The sequence below is a fragment of the Crinia signifera genome, chromosome 1, assembly GCF_055691185.1.
Source record: "Crinia signifera chromosome 1, ASM5569118v1, whole genome shotgun sequence".
In the NCBI taxonomy this organism is placed as follows: Eukaryota; Metazoa; Chordata; class Amphibia; order Anura; family Myobatrachidae; genus Crinia; species Crinia signifera.
The window spans coordinates 255,871,333-255,893,561 of NC_139217.1; the positions used below are offsets into that span (position 1 = coordinate 255,871,333).

A 22,229-nucleotide genomic window follows, 5' to 3' on the forward strand; every position below is an offset into this window, starting at 1 on the left:
ATAATAGTATCTCTGTTTAATACTACACTATAATCTCTGTTCAATATCGGGTGCTTCTTAAGATGCCCATACACTGAGTCGATTTGGTCAAGTTTCGGCCGATAGCGACTAATCGGCCCGTTAAATCGGACCAAATCGCCTCTCCCTGACATGCAGTCGGGTCCGATGCGCACGGGACCGTGCATCGAACCCGACTGCATATCAGGGAGAGGCGATTTGTTCTTGGACCTCCCTCCAGGCGGCGAGGTGGGTGGGAAGCAGGAACGCATGCGATCCATCACAACGGATCGCATGTATCCCTGCCTCCAGGAAGGACCCGGCAGCTTGCAGGGTATCCGGTGTCCGAACATTGCTGCGAGACGTCGCAGCAGTGTATGGGCACCTTTAGTATGTTGTTGCGTTTAGAGTCCTATCATAAGGAGAAATCACAATTAGAAATACTGTGTGAGAAAGATACCGTAATAGACTTCTGAGCAAGTTAGGGCCGGTACAGAAATATATAACCGTTAATAAGTAGTAGCTATATGGAACAAAACTACTACACTACGTGCTTTTTATTTTCCATTTCTACTTAGATCCTCTGTCTAGCTTATATAACCTTTTCTGTACTTGTGTATTAGCCAGGCGCCCAATTAGCATACGTATGCAGGCGTAGGCTAGCTACACTGTCAGCGTAGTCCAACAGCTGCCTAGCGTAGTTAGTGTAATCACTCCATGGCAGCCCGGCTCTGTCCCCAGCGTCCATGCAAAGTCTAGTGAGCGCCTCTCACACAGCACCGGTAACCGCCAGATCCCCTGCACTGTTCATACCCCCACGTCGGCGTGGAGTTGATCTTATAAAGAGTGGCGAGCGCAGGGAGCCACCGAGCCCAAAGCGTGGCGATCCCCATGAGGGGATGTGGAACACATGTGAAGTAATCTGCGTCCATTCGCCACACTTTATAAAATCAACTCCACGCCGACGTGGATAGTGGGAGTATGAACAAGTCGGGAGGATGCGTAATGCGTGCGCTTGCCACGCTTCGGGCTGCCGTGGATAGTGGGGGTGTTTCAGGAACACATTCACACCTGCTATAACATACAACACTGTGCTGATTCAGACAGAGACGCTCACGGGAATACTACGCTACTTCTGACTGACTACGCTGGCCGCGGGAACACAGCGCCGCTATGCTAACTCAGTGATTGAGAAAACCTCCCAAAATTATGGGTCCCTGGGACCCCTCACTTACAAAAATCGGGGTCCTACTTGACCTTTTCTGGGTCCAATGGAATAAAGCCTCCTCTCCCCTTCCCCAGCATGGCACATACAGAAGCCTCCTCCTCTCTTCCATATGGCATATACCCTGAGCCAAGGGCCAGCCTGAGCCTATTTTTTTTTTGTAAGCAAACATAGATTTGGGCACCCCAAAACTGTGGCTATTGTGGGTTGGGTTGGGGGGGAATCAATTGGCAATTTGCCTACTCACATAAAGCGAGATACACATATACTAGAAAGGAATAGGGACACCTGTGCTGAATCAATCAGGATTGTAAAAGTAATGGCAGCAGGAACAGGAGGGATAGGGTGAGTGAAATCCCAGCACACTTGATGGGCTCCTCTCCTTCAGGCAGCTCTGCCTGTTAAGAGTTAATTGGTGAGCTGCAGCCTCTCTGCCAGCTGTGCAGTGAGGGGTGGAGGGGACAAGTGGGCCATTAACAGCCAGCACTCAGAGCCTGGAGGAGGTGACAGTGACACACAAGAGCGGAGCACCGCAAGGTAAGAGAGGAGGAGGGACGTCTGTAGCCCGAGTCCTGCTAGCAATAAATCCCCTTACATGACACAGCCAAGCAGTCTGCTAAATGGACTACGCATCCCTCTTACCTCTACTTTCTGCCCAGGTCTGCTCCTTCCTCACTGTCACACCTCCCTGGTTCTGGCCCCCAATGCTGGTTTCAGTTCCTCGTGCTCCGTCCTCACACCAGCCGCAGCTCTGTTCCCCTGCTGAGCAGCTGCTTCTGGTGTTGGTTCCAGCCATCTGTTGTTGAGGCACAGTGCAGGAGCCAGCCTACGCGGCTTCCGTGCACTGCTGCCTATGACTCTGCGGTGACAGGGACCCTTTCATTTTCACGCCCAGCAGATGTGTGAAGCAGCCGTAAGTCACGCTGTGTCTTCTCCATGGTCGCATCACAACTGAGGGGGAAACAGATCCCTCCGCCCTTGTCACACATATTAACACGGCGTGCATGCCGAAATGGCTGGGTCCCTGGTGCTCCAAAGTGGGTAAAATACTCGCTGTAACTACATACCGGGCGCCCGGCTAATACACAAGTACCATCTTTTCTATAAAATCATCTGCATATATGTACATGTATGGCAGCAAAGGTGTGGAACAATTTGTGATTTTATATACAATACATACATATACGTACATATATTATATATGTACACACATATATACATAAATACAGACACACACATACACGTAGATAGCACCACATTATCTAAATCTAATTTTTTTGGCACTTGAACATTTAGAAGGTTGTTCCTTTCATTTGGAACAGGTCACCACCTATCTATTCATATATATTTTTTAAATATATCTAGAGTATAATGTGTAAGCAGATGCAATGAAGAGACACATGAAATAGAAATAGAAATAAAAACAGTAATGAATGGTTAGTGTATGCACCCATCTGAAGGAGGGTCATCTTGCATCAAAGCTAGAGTAATGGAGAGCAGTAGGGCATACCTTGGTAAAGAGGTTTTTGAAGGACTGGATGTTCTATTCAGCCAATCCTGGAACAAGCTCTTCAGCAAGGTACATTCTCTGCACTGTACTGCAGCCAGCCGCAATTATTGTTTACACTAGCTTGCTTTTGCAGGAAGTTTGCACCACACTGCCTCCTGTACTCTAGAGAGGGACAGGGAGGTTGGGTTTGGATGCCTATGCACTCTTCCCATGATGATTTGTGAACCATAGCCATTTCTGTGTGAGTGCCAGATTAAGCAGCATTACTCAGCAAGAACCCATGCCTTTATGCCTGTACTGAAATACACACATGGCAGAGGTATGAATGTCTCGGTCGACACCATATAGTCAACATGAGTTTTACCTTATACCTGGATCATGGTGAGTGAACCTTTTCATGTGTCGACCTTTTGGTGTCAACCTACAAGTTATCAAATTAACGTACCACACTCCACATGGCAAGGGTGTGAGGAAGAAAAAGGCTAATAACTTTGCTGGTTAAATATACACACACACATTAGTAAGCCTGCACGAAGCAAAAGCTTCAAAAGCTAGTCTGCTACCTTCTGTGTTTTTGCGTGTGTGAGAAAGAGATGTAGTTTCACTCTCAGCCTCCGAGTGCCTTTGTCTACAACTGCCTATATTAATTTTATTTATATATATATATATATATATATATATATATATATATATATATATATATATATATCATCATTCGCGGCGGCACTCAGGTAAAAAGACACGGTAGACAGTTGCTGGATCTAAGCCAACGTTTCAAAGAGTTTATCTCTTTTTCGTCAGGGCAAACGTTTGCCCTGACGAAAAAGAGATAAACTCTTTGAAACGTTGGCTTAGATCCAGCAACTGTCTACCGTGTCTTTTTACCTGAGTGCCGCCGCGAATGATGATGTATCTTGGAGATTTTTCTCCTTAATATCGGATGGCAACAGGGACCTTTGGACTGCTTCTAGTGAGTGCCTAATCACCCCGCTACATATATATATACATATATATATATATATATATATAAACAATACAGAAGGAAGCGCTCCTTAGTGCAATAACGTTTTTATTAAAAGGCAATCTGCCACTTCAGACAAAGTAATAGATATACATGTACTCGTACCCCACAATTCCTCAGTGTGGGCTTAGGTACCACATGATCTTATTAAAACGCGTTTCGTCATGGACGTGCCTCACCAGACGCTAACTTCAAACTGTCACCGTTTGTGAGAGGAGAGCGGTTGTGACACCTGAAAGATCCCGGTAAGAGTCTGCAGACCAGTGTCCTTGGACCAGCGTGTTCCCCAGCTCCGAGTCTCCTAAGGAAAAGTGACGGTGACGGTTGTTTTAATAATATCATGTGGTACCTAAGCCCACACTGAGGAATTGTGGGGTACGAGTACATGTATATCTTTTACTTTTTCTGAAGTGGCAGATTGCCTTTTAATAAAAACGTTATTGCACTAAGGAGCACTTCCTTCTGTATTGTTCCTATAGATTGTCCTAATCCCATTGGATCCAGGGATTCCCCATTGGTTGGAAGCAGCGGTCCTGGAGAATTAAGGATTTAGTGCACACACTAGCAGACCCTGAGGGAGGACTGTGACTGTTCATTATCACCTTGATTCAGGTGTTGTGGCTAAAAAAACTTTCTAAGCTACCAAACTAGCGCACCTCTTACTTCTGTATATATATATATATATATATATATATATATATATATATATATATACACAAATATATAAATGAAAACAGCAGAGGTAGGCTTACAGTAAATTGAGTGGCACTCTAAAAATGGGTGTAATTGTAACAAAAATAGGATGAGGCAGATGAAAAACCAGACAAACCACATCCTTAAAGGAGTGTGGTTGCTTGAAAGGTTAAAAACAGCAGCCACTCCTTGTTTACACACTGAAATAATACTGCATCTGCAGCTGTTCTGCTGGTGAGACTGACATTTTGGGTTATCTAGAGATGCTTTGGTTTTAGTACGTACTGTATTACTTAATTTTTGAAGTCTTATCAGCTGAAACATTTGCTGACTTTCAGTTTTATATAATCTCTCATTAACACATACTAATATACTGTACATGAGTACCGAAATTTATTTCCACAGTAAAATTAAAGAGTTCTAAAACAAAGGGATGCATGTTATTTGTAAAAAGAAATATGCACTATATACGAATGGGGAGACTCAATTTTCCACAGAAAATATAAATGTTTCAGCACAGGTCTGTCTTTTCCTAAATGGCATCAGTTGTGCCAAATAGTCCCTCAGTCCCTCGTACAAATAAAACTACTGGAAGAAGCAGCAAAGCTGTACTGCAAGTGTAGCATACCACCGGATTGACAACATTTGTACCTGTGCACGAAGCAGTCTGAATTTATGCAAAAACAGCATAGATGCACCTAGCTGTAGTCTTCTTCACACCAATTTTCATTGTGCACAATCTGCAACTTTAGATGTTTATTAAAACAAATCCTGTGCAGGTAAATTCACTAACATCTGGAAATTCCCTGCTTCTAAAAGTGCCCATACACAAAGATTTTCGGGCTTATGATGAGATGCACGCTCCCATGCACAACACATCGTAAAGTCCAAAAAGTATGTGCTGTGCATACTTTTTGAAGTAGATCGCATCGTATCTAGCTCAAAAGGCACGCTGCTTTAGCACATCGGATGCATTTTGAGATATGATGCAATCAAGTTCAAAATGCACGGTGCACATCAGTGGATATCAAACTGTGGACAAGTGCAAGGTAAGAAAGAAAAATTTAACTAAAAAGACTAAGCTAATTCAATAACTGTGCAGCTACTGTTTAATCCAGTAACACTTCTGCTCAGTTGCTCAACAGGCATAGAGTGATGTTGCCCCAGTGTCTTTCTAAGCACCAAGTCTATTGCCAGATTAGTAAGCCATTGCTTGGGTGCTATACTACAGTAACGAAGTAGCAGAAGCGTGACTGTCATTCTGCCACTTGGACAGAGAATTTAAGCGCTGAAAAGGTGCAATGCCACTTCTCATTGGCCCTAAGACTCTGTAGCATTCACATGTTAGTTACTGCAATAACTATGCAATGCTGTTAAATAAGTAAAAAAAGGGATAAATAGCAGAGCGCTGGAAAAGTGCTTTGTCCTTGCTGCCGTCTAGGGGGGATACTCAACCCCTCTTGAAAAAGGGTACCAATAGAAATGAAGTAGGCGGCGCTAAAGGACACTATAAACACATATAATTGTAATAAAAAAGTACAAATTTATTTAAACAATAATCACAATAATCAATCAATTTATAAAACTGAAAACACCGGCCGGTGATTTATATGGTTAAAAAACCTAATGGTGCATGAATACCAATTTCAAAGCATCTCTAGGTATGCTACATATGGTTTGCACAAAGAAAGGAGATTGTGCAGTACTTTTGCTATCCTATATGAGGCACATATATTTTTGCAAAGCTTTATCGGCAATCTGGGCATGCATAGGGTTAATTACTGGCAGTCCTTAATGCAAGGTTAATTACTGGCAGTCTTTAGTACAAGGCAGTGTTAGTCTGTTAATAGAGGCTCAGATAGCGTTTCAGACAGACATACTTTGTTTATGCACAGCTAAGGGTTAATTTCCAGCCAAACATTATAACTCAGTCATTAGAGCCACAGACAAGCTTGAAGATGTTAGAAAGCTTTGTTAGTAAATGGATGCAAAGAGGTATACTTATGCTCCGTTTGTAATCCACTGTTGGGGAGTTGATTCTTTTGCCCACTCCTGGAGAGGGTTCACGGCTGTTAGAGCTTGTCAGCCTTGTCTCGAACGCGCTGCTCCGGCTTCCGGGTCTCCCAGCGGTGTTTGCAGAGTATCAAATAGCAGATGGAGTTTCCTGTATGACGCGTTTCCCCGCCTCTTGGAGTGTCAGCGGCTTCCTCAGATGAGACCCGGAAGCCGGAGCAGCGCGTTCGAGACAAGGCTGACAAGCTCTAACAGCCGTGAACCCTCTCCCGGCGTGGGCAAAAGAATCAACTCCCCAACAGTGGATTACAAACGGAGCATAAGTATACCTCTTTGCATCCATTTACTAACAAAGCTTTCTAACATCTTCAAGCTTGTCTGTGGCTCTAATGACTGAGTTATAATGTTTGGCTGGAAATTAACCCTTAGCTGTGCATAAACAAAGTATGTCTGTCTGAAACGCTATCTGAGCCTCTATTAACAGACTAACACTGCCTTGTACTAAAGACTGCCAGTAATTAACCTTGCATTAAGGACTGCCAGTAATTAACCCTATGCATGCCCAGATTGCCGATAAAGCTTTGCAAAAATATATGTGCCTCATATAGGATAGCAAAAGTACTGCACAATCTCCTTTCTTTGTGCAAACCATATGTAGCATACCTAGAGATGCTTTGAAATTGGTATTCATGCACCATTAGGTTTTTTAACCATATAAATCACCGGCCGGTGTTTTCAGTTTTATAAATTGATTGATTATTGTGATTATTGTTTAAATAAATTTGTACTTTTTTATTACAATTATATGTGTTTATAGTGTCCTTTAGCGCCGCCTACTTCATTTCTACTGTTAAATAAGTGCATTAGCCCTGATTCATTTAGCAAAGCTTAATGGTGCTTAATAAGTGTTTCCAGACTTTGAATCAATATTATTGCAGAGAAAGATTTGTCTCCATGAGCAAATTAACCAGTAGCTTTTTACAGAAGTAGGATTTTACCTGATTGATTTCTTCCTGTGTGGACTTCAAGGACTTTATAATGGTCTCCAGTTGAACCTTTCCCGCCTGAATGCTTTGTTCCAGCTGAGTCTCCTCTTGCTGCAATCTGTTTAGCTCTGATTTAGCCCTATTAAGTTCTTCCTCCTGCGCCTGTACATCTGACTCCTGGGACTGAATCTGTACCTTTAGAGAAGAGATCTACAAAGAGCAGAATAACATGGTTTTTTTTTTAGTTATTTAGAATTAAAATTTTTATTTAAAATATGGACACTATTTAGAATTAGAAAGTATACTTGAATGACAAACTGACATATTCTAAACAAATTAGGCTGGCATTTTTGCTTGCATAAAATAATGGGGAGTATTCAATACGGCCAGCGAGAGGATTAAACGGCAGGGATCGCCGAAAACAAACGATCCTTGCCATTAAACCCCCGCGCCGGGGAAATCCTCACTATTCAACGCGCCAGGGAAATCCCCAAATTACCCCCAAACAGCGAGGCTCACGGCTAACGCAGGGAGCCCGCTGCATTTAGCGGCTGCATACGTCGTTTTTAGAGCGAGGGGGAAACGTCATATGCAGCCACTAAAACAGCGAGCAGCATGTGCAGGAAGTCAGTTGAATACTGACCCTGCAAGCTGTGACAGCTCGCAGGCAGCACTGCTCACTGTCACAGCTCGCAGAAAGCATTGAATACACCCCAAAGTCTGAATAAGACCTGGGCCCTGTCTATAGTCAAAAAGGTCGACAGTCAAAAACCAGACATTAAAAAAGGTCAACATGTATTTTTTACTACGTTTTCAGCCGATATGTGCCGACAGGCGGTATTTCATGCCCTACCATCCCCTAGGGTGTGTAGGGAGAATAAAATAGTGTGCTGAGCGCAGTGAGCCCGAAGCAAGGCGAGCCATGCGAGGGGACACGGTACACTTAGGCAGTGTCCATGTTTGACCTATGTCAACATAGATACCCTTAAAACATTAAAAACTGATGTCGACCTTTAGGCCCTGTAAACCATATGACTGTCTATCATGAGTCAGTCTATGATTTATACCATAACCCAAGGAGCTATTTACGTTGAAGAATTCTAGTGGAGTCTGACTAGTCGAGCATGTAAAGGTGATATGACAATTGGAGAAGAAGTGCAAAGGGCAGGGAGTCTGCATATGGATGAGTTTAGAGATGTACGTGTTATGAGGAGGACAAGTTTATGGTTATATACATACATATATATATATATATATATATATATATATATATATATATATATATATACACATATACACACACACACAAGGGAGAGGATCAGAACTGAATTCAGTGGTGGGGTTGAGTGCCAGAGAAGCTGGGCAAAGGTGGGAGGCAGATGCCATATTGTGGGAAAGCAAAATGAGATGAGCAGAAGCACAGAGGATAGACTGAAGTGCGGAGAGGTGAAAGACAAATAGGAAATTTTGAATCCATGGTATACAGTTTCCAATGCATCAGGGTTAAAGAATGGCTGTAACCTGGAGATATGGAATACACTATCAGATTTGTTCCATGCCATAAAACAGGTAACTTATAAGAGGGAATGGAAATTATTCATCGCTTTTAACTTATTAAAAGACATTAATCATTGGGTTTTAGTTATCAGGCATCACTGCCTTAAAAATCAGAACAACACTGTAATTGTATCCAGCAGCGAGAATACTTCTGAAAAGGTGGTGCACTTTCTGGTAGCCCTTGCCATGTACTAATGACAACTTATTCAAAACTTGCAAGAACACAACATGGGAAACACAAAGATAGGATATCTATTTCACATGAGATGTGGTTATGGGCAACCAATCAGAATATATGTCTTATTTATTTAGCACCTTCTAAAGATAATAAATAGTAGCGGATTGATTGCTCCTAGCAACATCCCATGTGAAATAGAACTCCCATCATAGTAAATTTCCCTCAACATCTCTTCACTCTTACAAAAGTCTTTTGCTTGAGCATGGAGGACCCCAAAGTCTAAATTTCCCCTAAGGTTTCTGGGCCTGGAATCATATCCAAATATGGGAGTAGTTCCCTCATCCCAACTTTCCTATTATATTCCTCTTTAAACATCATGAGTTCTCACCCTACCACATACGATGTCAGTTTGACTCTATGCCAGCAAGAAATAGGTATGCACAGGACTTCTACAAAAGGAACAACACATTTATTTAGTGATTTAAGTGTTCCAATCTAGATTTAGTCCACATAATATTCAACTTGGTATAAGCATTGTCTTTTAGACTGGGGTTTAAAGGAAATCATTTATGTAAAGCAAAGCTGCCACTCTATAATGGGGCTGAAACTGCCATATTAAACCAGGAGACATAGACATTACAAACAAATGCAGTCAATCTCACCATTTGCCCTTCCTCCTGGCACTTTTGCCTTACATCACTTAGCATGTCTTTCAATTTAGCTTTTTGTTGGTCCATTTCATCAAGCCGGTCCTGTGCATCCTGCTTTTGTGCTTCTAGTTCCTGTAATGTTGAAGCTTCACGGTCTAGATCATTCTGCAGCTCCTACAAAAATACATAATGTAGAAAATGTGTGCACCCATTGTGTAGTGTATCAGAGCTTATCATTTTAATAATCATGCAGCTCAGCCTAACACACTGTATTGGAAGAATTTTGAAGCCAGGGTAAATATGCCCACCCTATTATATATCATAAATTAATGAGCTGTACCCCAAAATATATTTTACATATACCATTAAATTATTTAAATAGGAAATGCACATTTTGATATTGTTTGATATGATTCATCATAACTAACTTCTGACTGTCTGCAAAATAGTTACTGTGGATGAAGTAACTAAGGTTCCGTTGAAAAGACAGTAATTGGTAATCCTGCACCTTTGCAATACATGGGTAGATCTATTAAGCTCGGTAAAGTGATTAAGTGTCTGGTATTTTATCACTGGCCAATCAGCTCCTACATGTCATTTTTCAAACCAAGCCTGTAACTTCAGAGTTAGGAGCTGATTGGCCAGTACCAGCCACATTATCACTTCGCAGAGGTTAATAAATCTGCCCCCAAAGAATGCAAACTTGCTGCATGTGACAGTAAAAAGCATGCAAAGTCCCCCCCCCCCCCACCTCCACTACTGAGGTAGGGGGAAGACCCCTAACATCTACTCTCCGAGGGGAGGGGAATTAGCAGCCGATCCCCACTGGGCCACCGCAATTACAATCTAAGAAATGTACTGGTCACAAAGCCATTTGAAAGATACACGTGAATTGTTAGTGAAACCACAATATTTAAAGGGATCCTTGCAAGCTGTTCTATTCTGCTTGCACTGGTTAGAAGGATCAGATGCATACCTGTACTTCTGTGCTCTTCTGTCTTATAGACTCTTCTTTTTCTCTGATGTCCTGTTCCAAAGCATATTTCTCTCTGTAAGACAAAGTAGTTAGTATGAAAATAACCTATTGCTTATATTTCAGTTCATATCCACACTCCATAGTCATTTACAGCATTGTGTTTGCTCTCACCAGGAGTTGCAGGACATGTTTCCTTATACAACCTTTAACCATTGGTCACACATAAAGTACTTCTTACTGTGTGCTCAGTAAGATGAGTGAGATAACACTGGACTCCATTATGCTTCAGAAGTTCTACCATAATATTTCTGCCCAATATTTGGTAGTACAATAATGCATTTAGTACTATAGTACCCATTTTGTGGAAGTATCAAAAAATTGACAAATAAATATGACACTCGGAAAATAAAAAGGGATTGATATACTGTACTACCGACACGGGCTCCTCTGCCAGTCTAACTAAATATAAGGAACCTTCCACCCAAAAAAATAATAATTAATATTAGTGCCAAAGCAGTAATTTCTGCTTACAGAAGAACCCCTATCCTCATCCATTAAAAACTGTTTTGCATGCATTGCATTTTCATGTTAATGGAAGACAAAATCGATAATACATTTAAACTGGCCATACACTATTGCGATTTTGACCGATTTCACCCGAATCCGACACATCGGGTCCAGAAATGGGGTGAAATTAGGCAAATCGCATGTGTTTTTGATCCACTCCGATCAGATACGTGGTCCTGTGTGCATCGGATCGGAGCCCCTAGTTTGGAAATGATGCAGGTAGGATCTTTCGGATCTGATCGACTCCGGCAGATATGTGATATATCACATGCAAAAGGACAGCATTCAGTATATTGCATGCAATCCTGCTACCCGGGAAGGCTCCGGGCAGCTCAAGCGGGATTGACTGGCCATAAGTGGGAGTAGAGTATGGCCACCTGTAGATTTAGAAATCCTGGCCATCTGATCAGTGGATAGAATTCAAGGACTGTCCCGCTTAAGGCAAACCATTAATGACGGGAATCACTTTGTGCAAAGGGCACTGTCCTATTGAAACAAGAAATTTGAATCTCCAAACTTTTGTTACAGTTGGAAACACACAATTATCTGAAACGTCAATTTAAATTGTAGCATTAAGATTTCTTATCACTAGAGCTAATGGGCACAGGAAAAACCAAGAAAAAAAGCCCCAAACCATAATATTTATAGCTGGCAGGATGCATTTGGAAGGAAGTATTCTCTTTGTAGCCACCAGTCCCAAACCCCCTAACAAGACTAGTACATGGTAATAGGGGGATTCTGTATTCCTAAAAGATGCACAATGCCAATTAGTTATATGACCCAAAGAGACCCATGCTAGTAATAACTGGGTCAGCAAACAAAAGGGTACTTGTTTCCTAGCACGGCGCCTGTCAGGTCCCATCGCATACCTTAACTTAAGGTATGCGATGGGACCCGACCGACCCAGATTTTCGGGGTTTAAAGACGCTTTTTACACACTTTGAAAAGTCGGTCGCATCGCATGCGTTTATAATGGCATGCGATGGACCAGATTTTTACATTGGACCCAATATTAAATGCCCCCCAGATCCGATATTTAATTGTAAACCCACCCTCATGGTTAATTATGTGAAATCCCCCCCCCCCCCATTGTTAACGCAAGCCACGATCAACGTCAACCCAAAGCGTGGCGAGCGCAACGAGCCCGCGAGGGGTGGCGTGACGCATCCTCCGACCTTTTCATACCCCCACTATCCACGTCGGCGTGGAGTTGATTTTATATAGTGTGGAGAGCGCAGCGAGCCACCGAGCCCGAAGCGTGGCAAGCGGTCGCGTAATAAGTCTGAAGTAATGTGCGTCCGCTCGCCACACTATATAAAATCAACTCCACGCAGATGTGGATAGTGGGGGTAGGAAAAGGTCGGAGGACACGTTACGCCGCCGCTCACCACGCTTCGGGTTGATGTTGATCGTGGCGTTAACAATGGGGGACATTTCACATAGTAATTAACCATCAGGGTGGATATACAATGAAAAATGGGGTCTGGGGAGCATTTAACATTGGGACCAATGTAAAATTGGGTCTCAGGGACCATTTAACATTGGTTCCAATGCAAAAATCGGGTTGATCGCATCGCGTGCGATTTGGTCGCATGCGATGCGATCGACCCGATTTTTGCGACCCGATTTCATACAATTAAAATTGGTGGCGCCCTGCTAGGAAACATGTACCAACAAAAGTGATGCTTTAAAAGCACACACTCCATGTAAAAATGGAGCAATACAAAATGTCCACTGAAATGTTGGTGCTAAGGAAAGGTTGCCAAAATCCCAATACTAGGGTCACCTGGGCTTATAAAAGCAAATATTATGTGGTGCTTTAAAAATTCTGAGCTGGATGCAATGGATAAAATGTACAGCTAAATGAAGAGCAGCCAATCCAGATCCCAGGATCACAATACATCTATAAAATAGGACATAGGGGGTATTCAATCTGTGATGTTATTTCCACCAGTGGAAATAGCAGCATCGGCCTATTCAGTGCTGCCATTTCCGACAGCCTTGAAGGCTTTCAGATTCTGCTTTTTTAAAGTTGAATCTGAATTGTAGGAAATTGTCGGATGATTCCTTCAATTTAGCGTCAGTTTCCGACAAAATGCGGCCTTTCCGACAACCAAACGTCGGAAAACATTAAATACCTACTATCATGTTAGTTTGAATGGGTCACAAAAAACTGTAAATCAGACTGTCGGATTGGGGATTGAATACCCCCATAATCTGCTACGTATAGAAGAGTCTTCATATTTTAAAACGATCACTTGCAAGGTTATTTTGAGCATAACTGGGTAAACCTGAAAAATGGATACTGAAACCTTTACAAACATTAACAGAATAACCTTAACCCTAACACTGAAGTTAAAGATTGTATTCTAACTTCCACCCTGGTCATAACAATATTTCAAGCCTTGATACAAGGGTAATGCTGGCTGTACACTTCAGGAGCTTTAATGATGATACAAATAGTAGGAGCTATGTTCTGAGCAGACCTCCATGCACTGCCTGATGTATGGGCATGATCTTCAGTTTAATTAAATTGATAGAGATGGTCTGCACAATTAAGCCCGTTTCAAAACCAAATAAAGAGAGTCATGATAATTTTTGCCTTCTTAAGCATTGAACAATTGTATCTTATATATACTGAACAATAAGTTATCATAACTGTTGTGCAGCGGCTGGATCTAAACGATAATAATTTGGTGTGCGGCCAGCTTAAATAAAAAAAAAAAGGCCCTCAGGGTTTAAGTTTTTTGGGTACTTGTTTCCTAGCACGTAGTACATCTTATACAATTGCATCGCATGCAATATAGCGGCATGCGATGCATGCGAGGGGCGGCGGTATGCGTCCTCCGACCTTTTCATACCCCCACTATCCACATCGGCGTGGAGTTGATTTTAGATAGTGTGGCGAGCACAGCGAGGGGACACGGATTACTTTACATGTATTCCGCATGCGCTCGCCACGCTTTGGGCTCGGTGGCTCGCTGCGCTCGACACACTATCTAAAATCAACTCCACGCCGACGTGGATAGTTGGGGAATGAAAAGGTCGGAGGACGCGTACCGCTGCGCTCGCCACGCTTTGGGTTGGCATTGATAGTGGGGGTGGCGTTGACAATGGGGGTGCATTTAACATTGTAAGCACCCATCAGAGTGCTTGTACAATTAAAAATCGCATCGCCTGCCATTTGCTGGCATGCAATGCTATGCAATATTTAATTGTACAAGCACTCCTGTTAATTTAACATGAATATCGCATCGAATACCACTAAGTATGGTATGCGATGGGTGCCGTGCTAGGAAACAAGTACCGTTTTTTGTTTTGTTTTCCTTCTTAAATTCACCAATTTAAAAAAGCATAACGGCAAAATCAGTAGTGGTCAGACAAGTACTTTAACGATACAGAAGAGATAAAATATCCCTTAAACTTATTAAGTCAATAAGAATATGGCAGTTATCCCTCAGCATAAATTAAAATATTGAAATTAATATTATTATTATAATAATTTACCTAATTTCAAAGAAAGTATTGATATTTTGGAATATTTTGGAATGATTCCATTAACAGCATCAAGGCCGTTTTGGTCCCATGTAGAAAGTTCTTCTCCCCTAACTAAATTACGGTTTCTCTGTTCTCCAGGGGCGGATTTAGGGATGAGGGCGCCCCTAGGCACAACAATAATGTTCGCTCCCTCCGCCTAATTGTATTATTTTTATTGATTACTTATAAGAACCCATTTGATAATAGCCAATATAATGGATTTATAAAAAAAAGCCACTAACTGTGACATGTTATTTTATTATGAATACATATTTACTAAGTAGGATAGTTTACAGGGGCAGTATCAGCATGTCCTATCCATTTACACTGGAATACAGTACAGTACAGTGGATATTTTGCAGTTATTGGTACAATTTGGGCTGACAGTACTAGCACAGGCATCCAAGTGCCGCCCCCAAACATGTGCCGCCCCTAGGCACGTGCCTCACGTGCCTAATGGGAAATTCGGCTCTGCTGTTCTCCATTACCTCTGTAACTGGGCTATCTCCTGGCTGATTTCATCCAGTTCTTTAACACCAGTGAAGTCTCCGGATCCAACAGAGCTTGAGCTGTCCTGCAAGAAGCACATATGAAATCTGAATACCAAACTAACCATGAGGACTGTTCCAACTGTGTACAAACTGAGGAATTATTATATAATCAAAAAGTAATGGGTATTATGACATTCACAACTAAGTAAAAAAATATATATCACATGCTATAAAATAAAAAGGATAGCCGAAACTGTATGAACACTTGGTTAGAGAACTTCCTTTTTCATATGCTCCAATGATGATGGAATGACTAAATTTGTCCTGTTTAGCCACAAACTGGAAAAAACAATTAGTGGAAAGCTTTTTAAACTCTGAGTTTGAAGTCCCAGGTGGACTGCAGTGCGTTTCTGGCAGTTTAGTATCCAGTTGATTTACTAAATGAATCCTGCTGCAAAAACCACACTTTATAACAAAACGCTGCAATGATTTTCCCCATTTAGGTGTATACAAACCACTAGATTTATTAAAATATTTGTCTGTGTGTGTAATATATATTACACACACACACACACACACACACATACATACATACATACTGTATACATACAAAAATATTGATGATATGGTCAGAGGCCACGCTGTGCAGGCCAACTCTCCAAGCATCAATGTTCCTGCCTGCTCATATGAGTAAATGTGTGAGGTGGCTTTTTTGTTTTTGTTTTTAGTAGGGAGGCCAATCTCGGGATCCAGGGAATACCAGGATTGAGCCTTTTTCAATCCCAGGATAGAAAAAAATGCCCCTCGATTGGCATCTCTAAATCAATACAAGTTACACATTTAGTAAATATATTGCATACAAGTATTGGACTGAGAGAAAAATTGGAGATAGTTAAGGTACCAATCATGGCAAGTGCCATGTTCAAGCTGTGGGCCAGATGTACTAAGCTTAAAAAAGTGATTAAGTGTGGAGTGATAAACAACCTAACTGCCATGTTACACACTGGGTTTCAAAAATGACAGTTATTAGCTGGTTGGCCAGTACATTATCACTCTCCACTTTATCACTTTTTGAAGCTTAGTACATCTCGCCCTATGTGAAAAATGACAAGAGCTGAAATGGCTGGCACTTAATATAATATCCGTCCACTTTCTTACTTTACAGAGCTTATTACATAGACACCTATATGATATAACTGTATACACAAGAGAGGTATTCAATGCTCTGAAGGTGAGCAGTGCCCATAGCTCGCTGTCAGTGCCTCTCTTTCACTCGCCGTTTCCACCTCGCTGGTTCCTTTCAGTGAGGTGGAAACGGCGAGTGTGGCCAGCCACAAAATATAGCGGACTCGCTGAATTTGTGGTGATCAGCGAGGATTCTAGCAAAACACTGAATAGAGCAAGGGGTTAGGACGGTGATTATGGTTTTTCCTGAAAATAGGCCATACTCACCGTACAAACCCCCCTCACCGTCGCACTGAATACACCTCATAGAAGGAACTAAAGATTAAATAAATATTTAACACATTCTGATATAGATGCACAGCTTCACACATGAAAAAATAGGGGGTGTACCACCACTAGGGTGAGTACCAGGCGCTACCTTGGGCTTTTCTCAAACTTAGCAGCAGTGTAGGTTAGGGATAGTCAGTCCCTTAATGTACATCAAAGAGAAAAAGAAAGAAACTGCACTTTTGAGGAACGAACAACTAAACAACCTTATGAAATATAAAATGATTTAATCCTAAATAAATGCCATACACAAATTAAACACATTAAAATATAAACATACAGTGACATGCTTTCATTAAATAATTCTATAAAATGGTGCGATAAAAATGTGTATATAATTACACTTTGATTTAGGGAATAGCACTCAATTGAAATGAACTTAATGGGACAGTTAACTGTCCCATTAAGTTCATTTTAATTGAGCCCAAAAGGAACAGGATCCATAACAAGGAAGCTTAGAGGAGTGCTATTCCCTAAATCAAAGTGTAATTATATACACATTTTTATCGCACCATTTTATAGAATTATTTACTGAAAGCATGTCATTGTATGTTTATTTTTTAATATGTTTAATTTGTGTATGGTATTTATTTAGGATTAAATCATTTTATATTTGAAAACGTTGTTTAGTAGTTCGTACCTCAAAAGCGCAGTTTCTTTCTTTTTCTCTTTGATATACATTAAGGGACTGACTATCCCTAACCTACACTGCTGCTAAGTTTTCTCTTAAGCCTTATGATATACTTGGATGATGACAGGCCTACCTCCTAGAGAGATGGATGTTGTAAAGCCATTGAAAGGGTCCACAGATCATCCTCTACTGTTGTCTACCATAGACATCCAGGCCTGTTTGTCTTGCAGAGCTCACAAGAGAGTTCCTTTTCCTCTGAATGTACAAAACTGTTGATTTGGCCACACCCATAAGGTTCCCCGTTATAACTCTTGATGGCCTGTTTCACTTGAGATCTCTTTGTCTTTGTGTGTTCACGGAAACAGCTTGCAAATGCTAATGTTCTATTTAGAAAGGTATCCGGACTGATCATAGACTGACTCGACAGTCAAAAAGGTTGACAGGGTAAAAAGGTTGACATGAAAAAAGGTCGACATGCATTTTTTTACTACATTTTTTAGCTGATATGTGCAGACAGGAGGTATTTCACACCCTACCATCCACAAGGGCGTGAAGGGAGAAAAAAAGTGTGCCTAGCGCAGCGAGGCTCCGAGCCATGCGAGGGGACGCGGTACACTTAGACAGTGTCCATGTTGACCTATAGCATTCCACACTAAAAGCATTAAAAACTTATGTCTACCTTTTTCAATGTCGACCTTTAGACCCTGTCACTGTCGACCATTAATGGTTGACCATATGACTGTCTATCATGAGTCTGTCTATGATTTATACCAGTGGTTCTCAACCTGGGCGGTAGTGCCCCTTGGTGGGCGTTCTTGATTTCCAGGGGGGCAGTGAAACAAAAGGGGGCGGTGGATGTTTTATGGGCAGTGGATTCATCGGAGAGCTTAGGCAGGGTTTCTTCCTCCTTACATGGCTGCCGAGAAGAAGCTGGCTGTGTGGCTGCCTGTAGAGGGAGCACCAGCAACATCACACAGATCCTCTCAGGCAGATCAGAAGTCAAAGTTAACATGGAGCTTTGAAACAGGTACAGAGCTGGAAGACGCAGTGGTTGTCACCAGCATTCCCAGTGACTCTGCAGCAGCCAGGTGGGTGTTACATATTTTCAGGGGGTGAAGAAAGGCAAGTTCTGTCAGTGGAGTTACATGATGTCCCTATTACAGCAGCAGTTTGTGTGAATTGTTTGAATAACATGTGTAAGGAGAAGAGGTGTGTGTGTGTGTGTGTGTGTGTGTGGGGGGGGGGGGGGGGGGGAGTTTCATGTTAATGTTATGGTATGTACATATGCTGTGTGCATGAAATTCTGACGCCATTAGATCTGAGTTATCAAAATAGTGGTTAGAATTAAACAGGCTTTGCGCTCACTTTTGAAATAACTAATTAACTGACCATCAAACAATGGATCGGTGGACTAAGAGGGTGTCTATATCCAGTTCTGGACCCTGTCATTTATCACTGTTCTGACCCGGACCAGTCTCCTATCCATTATTTCACTATCATCACGGACACCAATTGGGATCCCCATCAAGGGCCCATCCAAGATCCAACCCGGACAGAGGGTATCTATTTCAAGTAGGAGAGTACCACTCCAAATAACACCTACCGCGGGTAACTCTGGACATATTGATTACTATTTGACCCAGTCATCTACCAGGAGACGATATAGGAACGTACTCACCCATCAGCGTTTTCACTAAATACGGTACCGTATGAACTGGACTATTTTTTAATACCCTTCTTTTTTATTGTTCTCATATTATTTACAACTTTTTATCTAATCATGTCATGTTCTATGTTTTTATAATTAAATATTTGCAATTTTCCACTCCATTGGCACATATTCATTAATTACTATTGTATTGTTAGTGCAGCGTATCCCCTGGTGTTTCTTTTGTACCCAGAAAGAGGTTGACTACCCCCTATCCACACTGCAGCTTGGCAAAGCACCCCATATCCACTCCACCCCCTATACGAGTCGATAACCAGTTACCCACTCTCCTCCTAGCTGACCATGAAACAACCTTTAAATCAACTGTTTAATTACTTTCAGTTCCTTGAAAAAGTGGGGGCTACATGTTAAACAACTGTAATTCCTATACCAAACTGAAATGTGAATAACCTCACATTATGCCGATAGTCTAGCCATATTCATTATATAACTGTAAAGGTGCATTCACACGGTACGATTTTGTCTTACAATTTTGACTAAGTAGTTAAAATCAAAAGAAAAGTTTGGCAAAATCAGTGTTTACCCTGCTTGCGATACCAATGGGTGGCCCCATGAGGTCAGTATCGCAAGAAAAAATGAACCGTGCAGGCAGAGTAATTTTGACTATGTCGCATGCAGTGTATTTGGCCATAGAACAAACCACATAGTCAAAATCAGCTCCATGCACTTTAAGGTAAAATAGCATAGTCAATATTGGCTATACCCATAATCGCACCATGTGTATGCACCTTTATTTGAATATGTTTTGCTAAACAGCCAAAACAATAACAATTGTGTCAGCTTCCAAATACATATGGACCTAACTGTATATTTACAGATGCAAGAGAGTCTCCGACAATAGCGAACCACAAGTGCCACCACATGACCTAAGTATCAGCAAGCCCTGCAGTTACTAAAATTGGGCATGACAGCGCTTGCTGGGACCTGAAGTGTGATAGTAAATTACTATAGTAATACTCTTAGTAATGGAAACTCACAAATAGTAGATCAGAGGTTTTACCCTCTGCTCTGTCCAGAAAATATCACATTGAATAGGGTGGTTCACATTTGGAGAGCAAAATGCACCTTCCAACGCGAAAATAGCACAAACTCGCCATAAAACAAGGCGAATTTTTCTCATTGAATACTGGCCTATGTCATTTAAAATATGTATACATATACTATGTTGTATTTATGTGTCTGTGTGAGTACTTACCTGTACTGCTTGTTTTTACTACTGTAAACTGTATAATAAAATCCTCAATTAAATAAATTAACTATGACCTTATTAAATATTTAATTGGTTACTTTGTTTTAATGCTTCATATACATCAGGATCTGACAGGCAATAAACTTACAGTGAGGAGAGTCACAACATGCTGTATTGTTCTTGTTGCGCATGCAGTGACTTCAGTAATAGGACTGCATGCCATTAGAATGCCTATACTGCTGCAAACACTGTTGTATGCAAGTTTTATTCATATGAAAGGAATGCCATCTAGATCAACGAGGACATATCATATCATTGTTTTCAATGCAAATATTAGATGTTATCATGCGCAACAAAAGCTAAAAACTATGTAGAGCAGCATGAAAGGGATAACCATAATAAAGTGTTCATGCAGAAAAACATGGCATGCCAGGAGTACTAAGAGAGGGTCTACTCACACGCCGTATGTCTGTTAGGCTCGCCATGTCATTTCCAATGGGGGCCATGTAACCAGACAAGGTCTGGGGAAAGGGCAGGGAAGAAGCCACAGATGGAACATAAAGTACATACAGGACAGATTAAATAACATAAAGAACACCAAGTTTTGGGGAGTTTCTATGTGATTCTCTATATATCTAAAATCTATAAATAACATTTCAGCATCTCTATTGTTAAAGAGCATGTACTTACTGTTAAACGGAAGATAGAATCTGCTCTCACTGGACACTAAACAAAAATAAACAATTTCTAAATTTCTATATTAGCTACTCCACAAAAAAAAAAAAAAAGCTTGACTGGTTGACATAAAAGTAAAAGGAAAATGTGGGTACAAATCAAAACCAAAATTGGTACTTATATATTAGTTGGGCACCCACTATAGTTAGTATGCTCATACCCCCACTATTAAATTAAAGACGTCTTCAGCTAAGAAATTATTTATAAGAAAATAGAGGGACAAAGAAAGTAAAAGAAGACAGTGATATCCTATCCTGGTGGGAAGGAAAAGCCTCTGATACAGGGGTGGATAAATACAGAATTCAAATTGGCAACCAAAGTATGAGGACTGGTACAGAAATAAAGACACCATCTTCCATTTATCTGCCATCTACTAATAGCCACTGTCTGAATTTCAGAAATGATAGATTGTACAAGCATTCCATATTAATAAACTGAGATGATGGCACACATACTGTGGGAAAACAAATACTGGGATTCTCTGGTAACATGTGACTACTCTGGGGGTACTGTCTAGAAAATGGATAATGGCTGGCAAATTGTGGGGGATATAAGTTTTATACTAAGGGAGCAGTATTTGGTGCAAATATGCTGTATGGATTTAGGGGGTATTCAATATTTGCTGATATTTCCTGACAGGGGAAATATCGGCACTCACCTATTCAATGCCGCTGTTAATAACCGCATTGAAGCGTGTCAGTTACGATTTTTTTTTCAAGTTGGATGTTTTGTTGGAATCGGCCACGGATTGTCAAATTCACGGCTGTTTTTCAACAATCCGCGGCCATTTTCACTGATCTACGGTCTTTCCAACACTCGATAGCCAGAACATTGAATTCTGACTGTCTAGCTACTGTCAAATTAAAAGACAACAGACCAGGATTCCCACTGTCTGTATTTTCCGACAGTCAGAATCCCATATTGAATGCCCCCCTTAGCCTTCAGAGAAGGCTATAGGGAGCTCCTAACTTTTGGCTCTCCTTGCTTGTTCAGACATGCCTTAGAAGTACCACAAAAGCAGAAAATCTGAGA

General features: G+C 41.3%; 1 protein-coding gene across 7 annotated transcripts in view; it reads right to left on the minus strand.

Moving 5' to 3' along the window:
* The window catches only part of EPS15L1 (epidermal growth factor receptor pathway substrate 15 like 1), a 186,002-nt gene that overhangs the window by 109,354 nt on the left and 54,419 nt on the right, over positions 1 to 22,229 (minus strand). For 4 of the 7 annotated variants that reach the window (XR_014473280.1, XR_014473279.1, XM_083180618.1 and 1 more), the window contains exons 12-17: positions 21,153 to 21,188; positions 20,921 to 20,983; positions 15,399 to 15,484; positions 10,807 to 10,879; positions 9,843 to 10,004; positions 7,458 to 7,655 (exon numbers count right to left, since the gene is read on the minus strand). Coding sequence is in view for 5 of the 7 variants with exons in the window: in XM_083180618.1 (XP_083036744.1) it covers positions 7,458 to 7,655; positions 9,843 to 10,004; positions 10,807 to 10,879; positions 15,399 to 15,484; positions 20,921 to 20,983; positions 21,153 to 21,188 (618 nt within the window). In the remaining 2 variants the exon portion in view is untranslated. The remainder of the gene's footprint in view (positions 1 to 7,457; positions 7,656 to 9,842; positions 10,005 to 10,806; positions 10,880 to 15,398; positions 15,485 to 20,920; positions 20,984 to 21,152; positions 21,189 to 22,229) is intronic. The other 3 variants (XM_083180625.1, XM_083180632.1, XM_083180639.1) reach the window with 3 other exon arrangements.